Source organism: Cygnus olor, chromosome 3 (genome assembly GCF_009769625.2).
Source record: "Cygnus olor isolate bCygOlo1 chromosome 3, bCygOlo1.pri.v2, whole genome shotgun sequence".
Taxonomy (NCBI): domain Eukaryota; kingdom Metazoa; phylum Chordata; class Aves; order Anseriformes; family Anatidae; genus Cygnus; species Cygnus olor.
Window position 1 is genome coordinate 112,542,954 of NC_049171.1, and position 17,672 is coordinate 112,560,625.

Here is a 17,672-nt window from a genome sequence, read left to right on the forward strand (position 1 = left end):
AAGTAGCTGCTGAATCTCATGACTCATTGAAAAGCCTCAAAGAAACCCCACGCAGCCCCACACTTCTTCCTTCTTTAATGCTAGCTGTGGAGAAGACAATTACAGCAATAAACATTTCTGTAAAATGGGCACAGATGGGAGGATTCCTCCTCTGTAGAAATGCTTTTTCACACTTTTTTTCTTTAATCTCTGTAAGGAGAGACTTGAAATGCGTGGCTATTTTTGGTACCGAGCAGTGACACTTCTTAACTCAGTGGCACCAGCCAGAGACAGCTTACGTGTTAATGTGTCGTGTAAATCCCAGGGTGCCTCCGAGAGAGCATCTCTAAACACAGCATTGCAATAATTCATTAGAAGTTATTAGAGATTTCTGTGGCTTGCTTATCAAGTGCTGTCATATTACCTTTTGACATAACAGATTGCCTGTGTTAATTGAATGATGTAACGGAAAACAGAGCAAATGAGAGATCTCAGAGGCTGCCACCGTACATGAGTTGTAAATAATAAGAACTTGATAGGGAAAAATTATCAGAACATCTCCCTATTATATTTAATAAAGAAACAACAAATTGCTACGTTCTTGGTTGGTTGGAAAAAATAATGGATTGAACAATAGACAGTCTCATTTCTCTTTCCAACTGTGCAGAAATTAAATGTCAACTACAACCACTTATTCTTCATTTCTACTTCTATGTACCATACTTTTTCTTGTCAGGCTTCTTAACTGAAAGTGAAGCGAGAGGGGACAAAAACAAGCTCATTTCTGAGAAGCCAACGATACATTTAAAATGCTGGAACGTACTCTGTGAAACTCCTGAGTGCTCCTCGTAATGAGAAAAGTTTCTGGATAGGACGAACTTTTCCTATTGTGCAAAGCCATCTCTCCTTAGTAGTATAAAATAGAAACTGAGAGGCTGTGTTTCCATGGGTAGGATTTGAGGTGACAATCCTATGTCAAAGGGGAAAGTGGTCTCCTGTAAAATATATACTAATGTAAGCACTACATTTGTTTCTCTGTTCTTATGTACTTCATGTGATTATTCCCACATGAAGTAGGTTTAAAATTCTTTGAAACTAAAGGGAGATGAAAAATGCAGCAAAAGGGAAATCAATTTGCAGAAGAATAAATGAAGCAATTAGCAGTAGATCGAAGGAGCAGAGAGGCAGAGCGGTGGATTCAGCTCTAAACTTTGGCTGGAGCTGTTCTGGTTCAGCTCTGGGTCAAATCTAAGAGAACTTGGAAATGGTGCCACGTATCCAGCAGTTTGAATGGTTGCTTCTTCCAGGTTTGGTTTGATTAATTCTCCCAGATGGTGAAATTCAAAGGTTATTTACAAATTGCTACCTCTTTTGTGCGGTCCAGAAGAGGATTTGATCTTGATGCTCAACCTGGCAAGCTGAAGGAAGTGATCTCTGCCCCAGGAACTGGGCTTTACTCTTGGTTAGGTGAGCACCATGAACCATTTGTTTCCCTGCTGCTCCCACAGAGCATCTCACCACCCCTCGTGCAGTGAGATGTACTCACGCATCTTCTCTGGGAGACGCCCAGCATGGTGCAGTCTCTACTGCAGCACTAACAGCAGATCCAGCAGGAGCCTTACAAGCAGCACTGCTCTCTTTCTATGTGCAGAAAATTCAGTTGCCTGTACCCAAATGCTGCATCGCCAGTAACTCACCACCCCCCTGTGTGTTCAGCCGCAGCCCTTTCCCCGCTCCTGCCACCACAGCAGCTCCTCCTCGCCTCCCTGGCTGCAGGACGAGGTACTGAGGATGCCCCTGGGTTTGCTTCTCCAACTCCGTGTGAGAGCCAGGAGCTGCTGGGTGGGGCGGGTCCTTCTCCTGCTTGGGCAGAACTGGTCAGCACAGCGTATTGAGCCCTTCTCCACTGCTTCCCTGGGACAGAGGGAGGAATTGTCTGGGAAATCCTCTGCACCATCCAGTGGGAAGCACGTGCCAGCTTTCTGCTGGAGAAATGAGTTCAGGCAGTTTTGGGCACAGATGTTTCTTCATGCTCAGTATGGCTGTTAGCCCTTTGCACCCTCTCTCATTTCACAAAGGTCTGCATAAGGGGTATCAGCGAGGTCACCCTTCAACCCAGCCACCCATTTCTCTTTCTGCTCTGGCAAGGAATCCAAATAATCCCAGTGGATGTGCTTCCTGCAGTGGAAATGGGCTTGGACAGCAGCTGCTCTATGCTCACTGATTTCCTCTGCAAGCAAGTCTTGGTGCAGCCTCCAAACACAGTGATAGGCACAGGGCTCTCCGGGAAGGGGGGCACCTGGGAAGGAGGAAGGTGTTTGCCAGCCGTGACATCCAGCTGCTGGATAAGCCACGAGCAGGAGTTGTGGTGTTGTGTTGTATATTGTCATCGTTATTGCAACCACAGTGATCAACGGGAGGGATGCAAATAAGAAAGACATGAGGGAAACAGGCCTACTGACATTTAGAGCTTCACAGGGCTTCCCAAACAGTGGCCAGGACAGCACTCAGCCTGGCACGCAGCCTGATGTGATGCTGGTCACTGCTGCCACCGCTGGCGCTGGGTGCTGCCGCCTCTGCTGCAATTGCTGCCACTGCTCTCCCTGAGCCACTGGGCTCCAGGTGACCAAAATCTGGCTGCCAAAAACTCCCGGCTCTAACCTCAGCTGCTAGCAGTGCCCTGCCAGATGGGCTGGCTGAAGGACCCCAGCATCCCCATCTCCAGCGTTTCATTGAAAGCAAAAAGGCAACTGTGGGAAAAAGCAAGGGGGAAGGTGCCAAAATCCAGCACTGGTGGTAGCTCATTAAAGCTGTATGGCTCCAAAGGAGAATTTCAAGCTGACAGCTTGATACTTATTTACTTGAAACTGCCTGCTGAGCCCTGCTGGAAAGTGGATAATTCTCCTTGTTTAATGTGGATTCGTGCAGCACTTGGTTTAATTCTTAATAGAGTGCAAACCTTTCTTTTTCAACCATCGGGGGATTCCATTTGGATGCTCCACCAGGAAGATATGAAGCATCTTTGGCAGCCCCCAAGGGAGCAGAGTAGCAGCCACCACATGTAGAAGTTAGCCAGGACAAGTGCACCTGCAGGAATTGAAGCATCATCTCGGGGATGGCCACCAAAGAGTCACAGCAAGGGCACTGCACACCCACTGCAGACCTCACGGAGGGATGTGTGCTGCTCACTTTTGTTTCTGCAGAGTTCAAAATGGATATGCACAGGTGCATGTTTTCTGCCAAGTGGGTGTGAATGCACACCTGAAAGTTAGCTAGAGAACGAGCCCACAGAGACAATGGTATGTGGATGAGGAGGAGGATGTCAATGGGGAAGGGGCAATGCTGTTTGCTCCTCATGAATTTGACAGCACGATGAGAATCCAGCAGCCTGGCCAGGAGGACGGTTCCTGTAGCTGAGATAAAGGAGTTCACAAAAAGTCTCAATGGGGAAGGCAGAAATGACAGCTAATTCTGCATGGCAAGGTAGATTTTAAAAGCACCCCCAGCCTGTGGCTCACTGTGCCAGGGAGCAGCAGGCCTCAGGAGGAAGCTGAGTGTGTGTTTTTCCCCGAAGACTTCACAGGAATCAAGAGAAGGATAACTTGCCTGATGAATTGATCCCTAACTGTGACAAGATAATACATTGTTCCCAAACACTGGCCACAGAGGACCCTCATGTCACTTTGTGAAATCAATCTCTTTAGTAGTGACAGCTTGGCTTTCTGCATCAAATTAGTAAATACATGCTCAGAGTATGCAGCTGAGTGGGGGCTCACAGCAAGCTCCCTGCAAGACGGGGAGATGTCTGTCTGTCTGTCCCCTCCGTTCGGCTGCCAGCTGAGTGGATATCTCAGCAAGCTCAGGTAGAAGTCATGGTCACCAGCATGTTCTCAGAAACCTATTTCTAAATGGGATAAAAAAGAGGATTACAGCAGGTAGGTTGTCACCACTGGCCAAGCCGTTAATTGCTGCCCTTTGATGCTATTTGCATGTAGAGGGAATAAAGTGGGAAGTACTGGGCGAGTAAGGGAAGCTGGGCATAGTCATGGGAAGGGTGCATCTGAAGGGTGTGAATGAATGAATTTGCATCACTCGTTAAAGTCCAGGCTGTCATTTTCTGACCTTGTGACCTGTTTTACAACCCCAGGAGACAACAGTGTGTGCCTGAGGGCGTTTCTGAGTGAGCAGATCCATTGCAAGAGGTCAATTACACCAACCAGCAGCAGAAGGAAGTGCAGAAGACTATGGTCAGGAGTTAGGTGAAGCCCAGTTCGTCTCCTCTGGAGACTCACAGAGACACCAAAGGTCCCATCTCTGAGTCCAAGCCCAATTTCTACAGCAGGTGGAACAGGCTTTCCAAACCAAGAGTGAAAGGTAGCAGAAACTCTTTGTGGTAACACAAGGAGGAACCTTGGAAATGCTTCATTAAGCATATCCAAGTGATGTCTTTACTAAATGCTTTTATGCCAGGGAAATAAAGGAGTATTTGGGAATGTGTGTTCTTGGGTTTGGTTTGGATTTTGGTTTACAAACTTTGACACTGGTTTCTGAGTGTAAAATATTTAGTACTTAGAAACTGACAGCTGTGCTTTCCACCAGATTTTCAAGGAAAGGAGGTTGAAATGCTTTTGTGGGTACGTATGTGTGCCTTTATATTTGCTTTTTTCATTGATATCTACACACTTATCTATGAATGGAAGTCTCAAAAATATCACATTCTGGCAACTTTTGTAAGAATCAAACTGTGTATAGAGTGACTTCCCTAAAGGCTCAGTCTTCTTCCAAACATCCACCAAAAAGCTTAATTACAGGACACATCCATAAGGAAGCAGACTTCCTGCTGGATCCCCATCTTCTACAACTAACATGGTAGTTACTGAAATTGCAAAAGATGTTACATGCTTGGTATGAGAATGTGTCAGACTGAAACAATATGAATTTCAAGGCAAATATTAACTCACTGCTGAACAGAGCCATTAGAAGGGAGAGAGCCACAGAGACAGAAATGGATCCAAGGAGCAAGACTGTGCTCCCTGTGGATGTTTGTTAAAGACGGGCAAGTAGTGCAGGTGCTGAGCATCCCTAACCAGAGCAATATTTAACTGAGGGCTGCTTAGTTATACTGAATGGACTAATCTATTCCACACTGTTTACGCCACGTCCCTGGCCGTGATTTGTGTTGGATTGAATTGCAATCAGAGTGCAGCCGGGGAGATTTTGCTGCTTTACCCTGGGTGCACTGCACATGCATTAGCTGCTCTGACTTCCATCTGTAATGGAAGCTTCCTATGGAAATGGGAAAATATTTTCCATTTCATGGGAGGATCTGCCCAGGTGGGGAAGCTTATTGGGTGCCCTTATGGCTTGCCTTAGGATGCCTTGAACAGCAGCATGTGGAGGCGTGGTCAATGAAAGGTTGTACCAGAGGCCTTGCTTTGTAGCTTTGTTGGTCAGAGCTAGCAGAGGCACAATTGTCTGGGAAGAGTTAGCAGATGCTCTACAAATTAGGGTACATACTCTTTCACTTTTCTAGGATCTCTGGCTGATGCTGAAAATAGCTATATTGTATTTCATTATTTTTACCATTGCTTTTTATTCTTTTATTATGCATGCATGTATAGGTTTATCTACACATGCTTTTTAGCTTATTCTTCTGTTTCTAATTTGAACGTGGTATTCACTGTCATCTCATTGCACTTTTTCCATGTCCTCCTTAAAACTTTCAACAAAATTCCAGCGATGTGCCCAGTTCCTTCATGGGGGGTCCCATGCTCTGCCCATCTGGCTCACATGCTGTGTTGGCTCCAAACCCCTTCTGTCGTGGCTTTCTGTGTTCCTCTGTCTCTCTTCCTAACACTCTGCCAACACCTTTAGGTTTTACACATGGGGCCCATCTGTCTCTTCCTTTTCCTAGGTCATCTGCATGACCCTGGCTGCCATCTATGCTAATCACTCACTAGCTAATGTTTCTCTTTACCTTGCCCTCTTAGCATCCCACTTGGAGCCTCCCCTTCCCTCTGTTTCTTTGACACCCGTTCCTACTGCTCTGCTCCCCACACAACTTCCCCTGTGTGGGCCAGTGCTCCCAGAGCTGGTGCCACGTCTGTCAAGTGTGGTCCTTCTGCCATGGGACCTCCCCAGCGGATGGTGGGGACTTGTGGCATTTATCTGATTTACTTGGTTAGCCCAAGTCCATGTTTCTAGCCCTATTCCTGTCACTCCCCCGTCTCATTCCTGTTTTTTTTTTGGATATGATCAGCTGTTATGATGAGTCTTCACTGAAGATAAGGTTTTGGGGTGTGAGGCCTTCTCAGGCCAATAACGCTGCAATGACTGCGACTGTGTCCGTACAGCAGATGTCTCAGTCCTGTGTGTGGGTTCCAGACACCGACAGCTTCAAACAAACCAAAATATGTATTATGTATTGCATTATTACTTTTAAGCCTGCTTATTTTGTTGTTGTTGTTGTTGCTCTTGTATGTCCTGCTGCCCCCCTGGAGCCAGTGCTGGAGGAGCCCACCTGCCTCGCACTCATCCTCAAGAACTGTGCCAGCACCAACAAGGGGGAACCATAGTGGCTCTGGTGGCCATGGCCACGCTGGGTTTCATCCCTGTTTCGGCATGGCAGTTGGGCTCCTGCTGGGGGCTGCTCGCAGCTGGTCCGCTTGCGGCTTGGAAGAGAAAATGAGGAGAAAAAAGTTACCAGTGGAAATCTGTAGGGATGTATGTATGTGGATATATGGGCATGGATGTGTAGATCCATTTATCGGTGCAGATCTCTCTGGTTGTTGTGGATGTATATTTATGGTTACAGATCTCTAGCTATTGTGGATGTATAGCTCTGCTTATGGAAAAACATCTCTGGCTGTTGTGGATGTATAGATACATAGATATATGTTGCGGATGTACAGATATTGACAGATGCTGGCACCAATACTGTGTACAGATACTATAGTCATCTATGTATCTAGACATGAATACACCCAGACAGCCGTGGGTGGGCAGTGTGGCGGGTGGGTTTGCACCACCCGTGTTACCGTTACAGCTCTCTGCCCCCACGGCTAGGTAGGCTTTGACACACACACAGCCCACCAGCTCCCAGCGGGAGGCCTCCGGCGGCGCCCTGCCCTCGCTAGGAGCAGCAGCCACCCGCGGCCGCTCCTCCCCACCCTGCGCCCTTCCTCCTCCTCCTCCTCCTGCCCTCCCGAGGGCGGGCTGCAGCAGCGCCCTGCCGCCGTTTGTCCCCGCCGCGCCCCCGTAGCGGCCCGCCGGGGCAGGGCGTTGCGGGGCGGCGTCGCTATAGCGACATGGGCTAGGCCGCGGCCTGCCTCGGGCCCGGCGGCACCGGGCCGGCAGCGGGAGCGGGATGCGCCATGGCGTCGGTGAAGGTGGCCGTGAGGGTGCGGCCCATGAACCGCAGGTGAGTGCCGGCCCTGCTGGGGCAGCCGCGGCGGGCAGAGCTCGTCCGCCGCTGCTGGGAAAGCAGTGCGGGGAGGCAGCCCTGTGACGGTGAAGTTGCGGCAGGCGGGGAGGGGTGATGCCGAGTCAGTTTCGGGTAGTGCAGGTCACTTTCAGGGAGTTCAGGCGCTGGGATGGGGCTGGCTGTCACAGGTCGGGGGTGCTGGGTAATCCTGTCACCAGCACCCTCGCGGGTTTCGCACTCGGTTCTCACCCACACGTAGCGATGTTCTGCACATGCACATCGCTCTTCCGCAGCGGGCCTCTGACAGCAGGTAGCGCGGGGCTTTAAAGTATGGGCAGGACTCGCTGGTTTAGCGTTTGGTAGCGTGGAGGAATTCGGTTTGTGCTTTACAATCGTCACGTGCGGAGAGATGGAAAAGAGAGGAAAGTGAAAAATGCGGGAGAGGAGGGGGCTGGTGGTTGTGACAGGCACTGGAAGCAACGCTGGTACCGTGCGAGTGGAAGTCGGCAAGTGTTGCAGAACAACATTACTGTGACCCTGCCGTCCAGATGGCACGTGAGAGGACAGCTCAAATGGGGCTAGACCAGAGCGCATACCTAGAAAATGGTGAAATTAGTTTGTGGTACAATGGAAAAGAAAGAGCCAAAGAGCTGGACAGACAGGGGCCTGCTGTGGTCAAAGCAGCAAGCCAAGAAAACGGTCATTGACACCACATGCTGAGTGGCAGTGAGTGGGCTGTGAAGAAGCTTTTTCTGAAAGTTTCTGGGAAGTTTTCTCTGACTGAAAATAAGCAGTAGAGAGCCTCCCTGTTAAAATTGCTCAAACCTTACCATGTGCAGGCCGGTGCTTGATGTTTATGGTACGTATCAGGAGGCTGGATTCAGTGCCAGGGGATATTGCGCCCAAGCCCTGACGTTTGGATGCACGGTTGCTGTTCCGCGTGGCACTGAGCAGCACCTCAGATGGCTCTGGCAAACAGGAGTGGTGCCGGTGGTGCTCATCTTCAGGCAGTGTTGAACCGACGTGCTTGAGGTACTGCCAACACGTGCTGTAAGCTGGGCACCCACTGCTGTCTCCTGTTGCAGTAGTGAAGGTATCGTGAACCACAAGACAGGGACAGCAATAATGTTTTTCTTCTTGGTTTCCTTTGTGTCTTCGCTTAGCTATGCTTGGCTGTATGGGTCATTGCTGTAAGCACGGCAGGATTTCCTAGAGGAAGGGCCTTGCTGATAGCTCAAAGGGACTTCCCAACTGGGTGTTCATTCTGCAGTGCTTGCTTCCAAAATCTTTAACATGATACTGTATAGAGTTAAAATGTGACTTCATTTGTGTCTGTAAATTTGCTTTGGTTTGTTCTAAGCTTAGTCATATAATGCAGCTTATTTCATGAGTCATTTTTAATTAGAGAAGACCGAGTTAATGAACAGTTGTTCAGACTCCTGCATTATGGAGCAGTTGCACTGTATGGTGCCATACCCCTGCTAATTGTGTAATAAGTCATGAACACGGATCTTGGTATGAATCATGTGGCAGGGCGGGGGTTGTTTTGGGATTGCTTGCAGTGCTATGGCTTAGATGACAAGCTTTGATCCTTTTTTTTTTTTTTTTTTTTCCTTTCCCTTCTCCCGCAACTTATTTTTGTTGTTCTCTTTCTTTGGCTTGACCTGGAAGGAGTTTGTTCATTTCAGTGTCATTCTCAAAGCCCTTGACCATTCTTCTATAAACAGTTAACATCCCAAATTGATCACACAGAGGTTACCCCAAACATTTTTGACTGTATCTCTGGATAATGTAATAAAAGTGGTGTCTAATTACTTTACAGTTACTGCTTTGAAGACAGTTGTGAGCATGAGCTTAGAAAGTTCAGTTACTTTGTGAGTCTCCGTCTAATCTTTCCTTTCCCTAATTCAATATGCAATTGCAGTGACAGCCTTTCAGTTTGTGCTGACATTTTAATAATTCTATAAAACATGTAAAAACCTGTCAGCTGGTTTTAAGACTATGTTCTCTTCATAGAGTAGAAATCTGCAGGGAGCTGAACTTGGGTTGTTGGTGCATTTTGCTCTGGAAAGTTTATGATTTTGGTCATTATTTCACAGGTTCATTTTTTTAAACCTATCATTAGAAATATTTGTTTATTGTCCTGTAATTTGGAGGACTTTACTTGGAGGGTCCTGTACATGGTCTCAGAAAATGTAGTTTCTCGTTGAGATTCTGTCAGAATGGCCATTTTCTGTAATAAATAATGGCATTATAGAGAAAGACTTTTCTGGTTGTTTACTGTGCACACTTTGGGCTACCAGTTACTAATCATTGTCTTCCGAATTTGGCATCCTATTAAGTCTAATGTAATTCTATCTCTGTTCTATGTGCCGTATCTGCACAGTTCAAATGAATAAGTTGCCTTACGTTCAACTGTTTAGAGTCATTTAAGAAGAATGAGGGGATAATCTCTTCATAGCTCCATTTTACATCATTTTATTTGCGTGAAAACAAGAATTAAATTAGTATTCAGGAAAACCACCTTTATACTTTTTTTTGGGGGGCGGTGTCAATTAAATAAAACCACCTAGAATACACTGATTAAGTAAGAGAAGATGTTTTGATATTTAATAAAGCGAATAGTATCTGAAAGAATCAAGTTGATATTACTAATTTTAATGCCCCTCAGTTTCTTATACCTGACAGCTCTGTTCTGTTTGGCTTTCAATTCATGAAGTGATGGAGGAAAACAAACCTTTTTTTTAATGCTTTTATCTGATTCTTGCATCTGCATAAATTAATTATCAAATTTAATTAGTTGAATAAACTAAGTAAAGGTCACATGCAGCCTTTCCTGGCTTTGCACTGCAGCAAGTTCTTCCTCCTGCGTGCTTATCCACGAGGATGCTCAGGGGGCTGGAGCACCTCTCCTATGGAGACGGGCTGAGGGAGTTGGGGTTGCGCAGGCTGGAGAAGAGAAGGCTTTGAGGAGACCTTACAGCGGCCTTCCAGTACCTAAAGGGGGCTACAGGAAAGCTGGGGAGGGACTCTTTGTCGGGGGGTGTAGGGATATGACAATGGGGGAATGGCTTTAAACTAAAAAAGGGTATATTTAGATTAGATATAAAAAAGAAATTCTTTACTAAGAGGGTGGTGAGGCACTGGCACAGGTTGCCCAGAGGAGCTGTGGCTGCCCCATCCCTGGAAGTGTTCAAGGCCAGGCTGGATGGGGCTTTGGGCAGCATGGTCTGGTGGGAGGTGTCCCTGCCCATGGCAGGGGGGTTGGCACTGGATGGACTTTGAGGTCCCTTCCAACCCAAACCATCTTGTGGTTATCCAGTGCTGTCAATGTTTTTAAACATTTATTTAAATGAACTTTGTAGACTTTCCCACAGCTCTGTTATTATTTCTAATATAATGGAATAGGATTTCCAATTTGATTTTTCGAAGCGATCAATCTTTAGCTCTCCTTAGATTTGCTCTACGACCTGAAGTGGCTGATGGGGCTGGCAGAAACGTGTGGTCAGGAGCTGCGGTGCTCTACCTGGTTGTGCAGTCGCTCACAGTTACTACACGAGGATTAACAGCTTCTATGTTTGATAGTGGTGAGACACAGAAGATGTTTTACTGCTTATAGAAGGCTTTCGTGTGACTCTGGGACTTGTTTGGATTAAAAGCCATGCCAATACTGACAATTTAGTTGTGTAGGCTATAGCTGTGTATTAGCCATTACACATAAGGCTGTCCCTCTTGGTTTTACATTTTTACGCCTCTCAGTTAAGTCTAAGTAACGCTTCAGCTTCAGGGCTGGAGTCTGAGTACCCTAGGATTTATAGGACTAACATTTTATTATCTTTTAAAAATAACTCCTTGCACAATCCAAGCCTTAGTATCAATAGTAGAGTTTTCAACAGCTCGAATTAATATAGCACTGCAAAGGACAGAGATATAAAGTAAGGGGCTTCATTTTACAAGAAACACATGACTAGAGTGTTTTTAGTGGCAGCAGTGATAAACAAGTAAACAACTAAGAGCCAGCAGAAATTGTAATTTGTATTCCTTATGTTTCAAAGTGATTTATGTGGGAGATTATTGGGAGTGTGAAAGTTCTTCTTAGCTATCCATGCTTTTTGGAATTGAGACACACGACGTATAAATGGAGAATATATTACAGGATTTCTAATGCAGGGAAGAGAGGAATGCATTGGTGTCTCTTAATAAATTGCTCTGGCTAAAATACATGTTACTGTGGGTATTTTTCATTTTCGTGAATTTATTTTATCAAAACACTCCATCGTTATATTTAAAATATCAGTATAGCAGGTAGAGTAAGAAAAGCTGAAATGATTACAAGGAAGGACGTCAACAGTTAAATACTGTGTTTGTCTCTGAATTGCCTGGTGAAATTTTGCTGGGTCTGTTTCTGAGCATTGATCACCAGTTGCGGTTCATAAGAGGCACCAGAGCGATAGGAGAAGCGTTAACTCAGAGCTTGAGTATGGCCAAATGGTGCAGAACTATCACTTTTTAAACTACAATACCAATGAGGATAAGCCATTTGTCAGCAAGCAGAGTTTGCTATTTCTTATGTTAACTCTTTGAACTTCTGTTTTAATAATGGTGCTTGTGACTTATTATCATGTACAATTTCCCTATTATAAAAAGAAGTTGAAAGATCTATAAGGATAGGTGAGGCTCTGGTGTGCCTAGAGTGAGTGTACCTCTCTCTTGCCTCATCCTTTATCAGTGGGGGAGTCTGAATTCAGTAAAAATCAACTTTGATGCTAGGTTGGCAAGACAAACTAACTGTTCTGAATGTGACTTTTCACCTTGCCATTTTTTACATCCAAAATCTTGAACTCATTTAAGGACCTCCAGCAGATTTTTCCTTCGGGAAGGTTGCCAGAGTAGAGACACTTTTCTCCCTGAAAATAAGGCGTATGTGTGTGTATAGACCATCATCAGTATGCTATTTCTTTTGTAAGTGTTGGACCAGTGCATAAAGGTGTAGGCTGAAATCTGAGTTCTTGTATCAGGTAAAGTTGACACTAAGAGATCTTGGAAAAAATACAGTGGTTTTGTACAGTATGTAAAGAATTATTTCTATTTATTATCTTTTGAAAAGAAGCAAACAGTAGAAATAGCTTTATCCTACAACATGGTCATGTTCATCTTTTCAGGATGGGTCCCATAGTCATCGGAGAACCAGAGAAATGAGCATCAGCATGACAGTGTACACATCTTCTGTCCCTAATAATTGCTGTCTTTTAAGTGACCCAAATGAAGATGCACTTAACAGATGGGTAATGTCTGGCAGTGGCTTGATGATACCCGGTGGGTACGGTCAGGTTCCCAGGTGGGGTTAACGTGGAGAGAACGCAAGTTCTTCGGGCATCTGCAAATGGTGACGTAGATATCTATAACTATGTAAAAATGCCCTCAAAGATGATGGAAGTCTCAGCGATGGTAGCTTGTGACTGGTACTGCGGTCTGTCATTTTGGAGTCAACGTGCAATTGAGCTAACAGAGATTGCTGGGAAACAGAGGTGCTGGTATTGTGGGGCTCCTTTAAATGTCAGCTAAGGGAATTATGCTTGAGGACAGGATGTAATAAGGCATGTTATAAGGCTGCAAGCAGACCTTTTGAAAACGGGGGAAAGGCTGGAGAATTTGCCGTTGGAGCAAATGAATTTAGAAATTATAGCTTGTTCATAGCAGAGCATTACCTTAAACTTTTAAGGACTAGAAAAGATAAAACGGTGAAGAGAGTAGGGGGCTTACAGCAAAGTTCAGGTTATCAGTGGCAAAACTAAGAAGGAGGTGACAGAAGCCTTATAATCAATATAGTAGCACGGGATATGGTTGTGGTTTAAGGTTTTTTTTTTGGCTTAAACGTAGTAAGTAGTAGGTGCAGAGTTCAGCCCTGGCCCTGTAGGAATGGAAGAAGCAGCAGCCGTGAGTGTTGGGGGGGAAATGCCAAAGGTGTTTTAGTAGTACAGAGAGCTTTGCAAGCGTAAAACAGAACAGTTGCCCTCTTCAAGAGCTTAAATAGCAAACATCACGTGTTTCCTAAGGGGTGGTGAAATGTGGTGTTGGATGTCTGTTATGGAGCAGGGTCTAACGAGAGCGTGGCCTTTGCTAAGATGAGAAGTTAATGCCAAAGAGAGACGCCAACAGCAAGGATGATCATTGGCTGGGAATTGGGATGCCACAGGTCAGGATATTCTAGAAAAACTTGTTGGACTCTCATTAGGCTTTTCCACAATAAAAAATGTCAACGCTGCTGAAGCAAGCTGAAACTTAGGGGTGCAAGCAGTAACAAATGCCAGCACTCCGGTGTTTTGGTTCTTTAGAACTTCTCAGCTATGTTAAAGTACATGGTCTTTGGACATCAGTGGCTTGTGACTTGTTTTCCTCTTCTTTCTGAGCCCTTTTCCTTGATGGTTAATCTTTGAAGCTTTTCAGCAAGCTGATGAATTTGAACTTCTGAGTGTGATCAGAGTTCAGCTCTTGCTTGCATGTACCTCACGTGGCCAAACAGAAGCTGCATTCCGTGCTTACCCCCGTGAGCCCCTGTGTCGGTGCCTTTTTAAGTTCAGTTCCTAGAAGCTCATTATCTGAATTATGTTGGAAAAGCTTAACAAAACTGACTGGAATCATTGATTCAAAAAATATCGAGCTAAATGTGTACTTCGTGCGTTATGACTGCTGGAATAGATAAGGAGATGCAAATCTAGAAATATTTGCAGGGCTTAAATGTTGAAAAGAGGAATTAAATATTTAGTTATGGCTTCTTCATAGTATCTTGGGAATAATGGAATGAAACTAAAAATGCATCAGCTTAAGCTGTATCTAGGGAATTACTGCTAATGAGATAGTTTAGGTTGTGGAAGAGCCAATCTCCCAAGGGGAACGAAGGCCCAGGCAGTTGGGAAGAGCTAATTCCTTTGAAGAAAGTCATTATAGGATGTGATCTTGTGTGAATGGGAAGGGGAGGCTAGATGTAGATGACTTAAGTAGCTCCTGCCTTTGCCATTCTGCCTCTGGCTTCCTCTGCAGAGGGCCTTACACACAGGCCCAAAACGAAACTGAGTACACTGTCTTTAAAGCAGCATCTTGCCATTATCATTGATAAAGCAAGGTGTATTGGGGAGGGAGAGCCCCAGCCGCAGAGCTTTATCCTCGCAGCAGCGAGTGGCAAAGCGAGAGGTGAGCCGAGCACTGCAGAAGGTGCTCGAGCACAGTGCTGTGTTCGCGTTACCTGAAGAGTTAACGGCTGGGACCGACAGCTTAGCCTGCATAAACCAAGAGAGAACAGGAAACCCACACAGTGCTTCTGTTGATGTGGGCTCATTTTTCTGTCCTTTTCGGTGCTTAATGCAAATGCTTCAAAATTTTTCAAGCCTGAGGGATTTGTCACAATCGCCACCTTGTTCCTTCTGTTGCCCTCCATGGCATGAAGTAACAAAGACCTTCCAGTGCCAGCGTGGCTGGAGCACAGCAGGAGCGTGGGCACATGTGGCAGCATGGTTCAACTGCCCTCATTTACAATTTCTAACCCCCAAAGCTTTATGATCTTAAACATTTTGAACTTGAAAGCCTGGCTTTAGAATAGCATTTCCTAGTTCGTTGAATTCAGTATTATTGAGCACATTACCAGGTTACCTACATGTTATATCACTAAAATGATGAACGATAAAATGTTTTCAGACTCTGCTTTTTGTTGAGAGCTCATTGAGACCAGCAGAGAAGGGCAGTGAGTCTCTGTGTTGTAACTTTCCTAATGAAACAAAGCAAGAGAAAGGTGAGTTTGTCGGTTTTTTAGGCTCTGTTTATTTGAAATGAAGACTGATTTTTGAATAAATGGGATTAGCACTCAGCAGTTTTAACCTAACTGAGCTCTTGAACTAGAAGGCTCTCAGAAGTCTGAGTATCTCTGAAAGGCAGGTATTGTTGGAGAGAACAGCTGACTGAACTGAAGAGCAAAGTCCTTTCTTTTGCAGCAGCTATAAATACAAAGCCGGGGTTATTTATTGAGAGAGGGTTTTTCAGAGTTATCTAACAGAAGGAGAGCATACATGGCAGTAGGCATCTTAATTGCCCATGGGCTAAAGTTCTTATTGTTGAACACTCAGACACTTCAAATACTGGCTTTACGAAGGCTTTCCTCCAAAGAGTTTATATGGTAAATATAAAGCAACAGACAGACGCGAAAACCTGGAGTTCACCAGTCATTTTTCTGTATGCTTGTGTTTGGCAGATATTTGTACTTAGGTAACTGAAGTCATTTGTTTTTCAATCCAGATTGTTTGTGTGTGCCTCGGCTAAGGGAAAGAGTGACTGAAGAACAGCCTTATGGATTACTCGGGAGCCTAACAGATGTGTGAGGTCAGGCACAGTTTGTCAGTTCTGGATCTCAAATTAGAGGACCCCTACCCCAAAAGCCAAGGACGCTGCAGGGAAGCAATCTGCTTTCTTTGAATCAGGCTTTGCTGTACACAAGAGGTTAGGTCAATACTGTCTTTATGACTTGGAATAGGAGCAGTAACAACAGAAGGAATCGGAAGAGACAGGATATTAAAAACAAAGTAACATGTGGCCTAAAAGCCGAGTCCTAGAGAAACTTTATAGTTTCATAATAATGGCAACAAAATTCCAGGATGTCACTCAAATCAACTTGGTGGTGTGTGAGGTTAGTCTATGTTGCTTCTGCTAAATAAGTGATTTTGCTACATTTTCCTGTAGAGTGCCAACAGAGAGGCGTAAGAGGGGGTTCGCATGTGCACAGCTCAGAGCCATGCAGGACAGGGAACTGGTGAGGCCATAACCGAGCCTGGTCTGGCACTCCATCTGCACAGACAAAACTGAGAAGTAGCCATCGAGATAGCTTGCTGGTTGAGGATTACATACTGTTCAGGTTATGTGATCATTGATTGCGGCATGTGTGGATACGGTGATTTTTTTAAAAGCTAGCTGTTGCTAGTGGTTAAAAAATTGCTTATGTGGATACCTGCTAGGCCTGAAGTCTACCTATCGTGCTGTTAAAAACAAATGTAAAAAGCAGGTCAGGTACATGATTTAATGCAGTGACCAGTCTGTAGGTGTTGCCATGAGTGTGCATAATTTTCCAAGAAAAGCTAGATATCATTGGACATAAGACAGTGCAAGGACACCCCTATGTTCATTTTCCAGGAGAGCCTTCCTGCTGTAGATTAAACTACTGCTTTTCAGTATTGTTGGTGAAATTTATTGTTATGGCTAAGGGCATTTAATCTAGGTTGTCCTTCATACAAGAACTGATACGTGTGTACTAGTATATAAACTAAGGGAATATTTCTGTTTCATGAGATGTACAATATTTGTCCTGTTTCTGCATTCTCCGTGACTGAGTTTGTTATTCTGGTTTCAGCTGCATCGTGAAAAAAAGTTCTGAGAGTGGCAGAGCTCTCCTTTAATGATTTGCAAAGTTTGCCAGCTCTTTTTATAAAGTGGTATCACAAAAGGGAATGTGGGTATCATCTTAAGCCAACAGTCTGCACTAGCAAAATACTACGATTACATTGACCACAGAAAAATGGGCTTCGTGACAGAACTGCTGCCTTTTTTCTTCTGAAGTCTCAAGTATGTGTATCATGTCTTTGTCTTCCTGAAACACAATTGCAATCATATCATAGCGGGCTATTTATTTAAACTTCAGTCCCCAGGATCTTTTCCTCTGCTGTCTTCTTGTCAGGCTGCTTGAGGTGAGGCAGAAGATGTCGTGCAGCCTGTCTGTCAGTCAGTCGGTTTCCATGTCACAGCATTTGAATCTGCTGGCCGATGTCATCCAGACTTGACAGCTTGGTAGAGGTCTCCAAGGTGGCGAAATGGTAGTGTTTAGAGAAAATGGGAGGTGGTGGAAGTCTGTAGAGCTCTCCCTGGCGAGGGGGAGGCTGCAGCCTGTAGCAGCCGTCAGAGAAGCCACTGGGCACGCACCCTCACCTGGAGCTGAAGGACATCTGCCTGCATGCCTGACGCTATAGGATGTGGAGTTTGTATCTTTGAGTGTGAATGTGGTTTCGGTCATGTAATTCTGAGTCTGCGGCCTTCCTTGTCAGTCAGCAGCACTGGGCCGCTTTGAGCTAAGGAAGGCCGGGCTAACGCTGGGCTACTGCCCTGCTGTGGAGAGGACGCTGGTTTTTATAGAGTGCGGTCGTGTGGCACTGGTGACTCAAACCACCAAAATCTTGGGATTGAATTGGATGTTTCATATGCGGACCTCCAGATTTGTTCTTAACCTGAACCCATA

General features: G+C 45.3%; 1 protein-coding gene across 1 annotated transcript in view; it reads left to right on the forward strand.

Moving 5' to 3' along the window:
* Positions 1-7,214: 7,214 nt before the first annotated feature.
* KIF16B (kinesin family member 16B) overlaps positions 7,215-17,672 on the forward strand; it is a 140,599-nt gene continuing 130,141 nt past the window's right edge. Inside the window, 1 exon segment of the mRNA XM_040553185.1 lies at positions 7,215-7,399. Coding sequence (XP_040409119.1) covers positions 7,353-7,399 — 47 coding nt within the window. The 5' untranslated portion in view covers positions 7,215-7,352.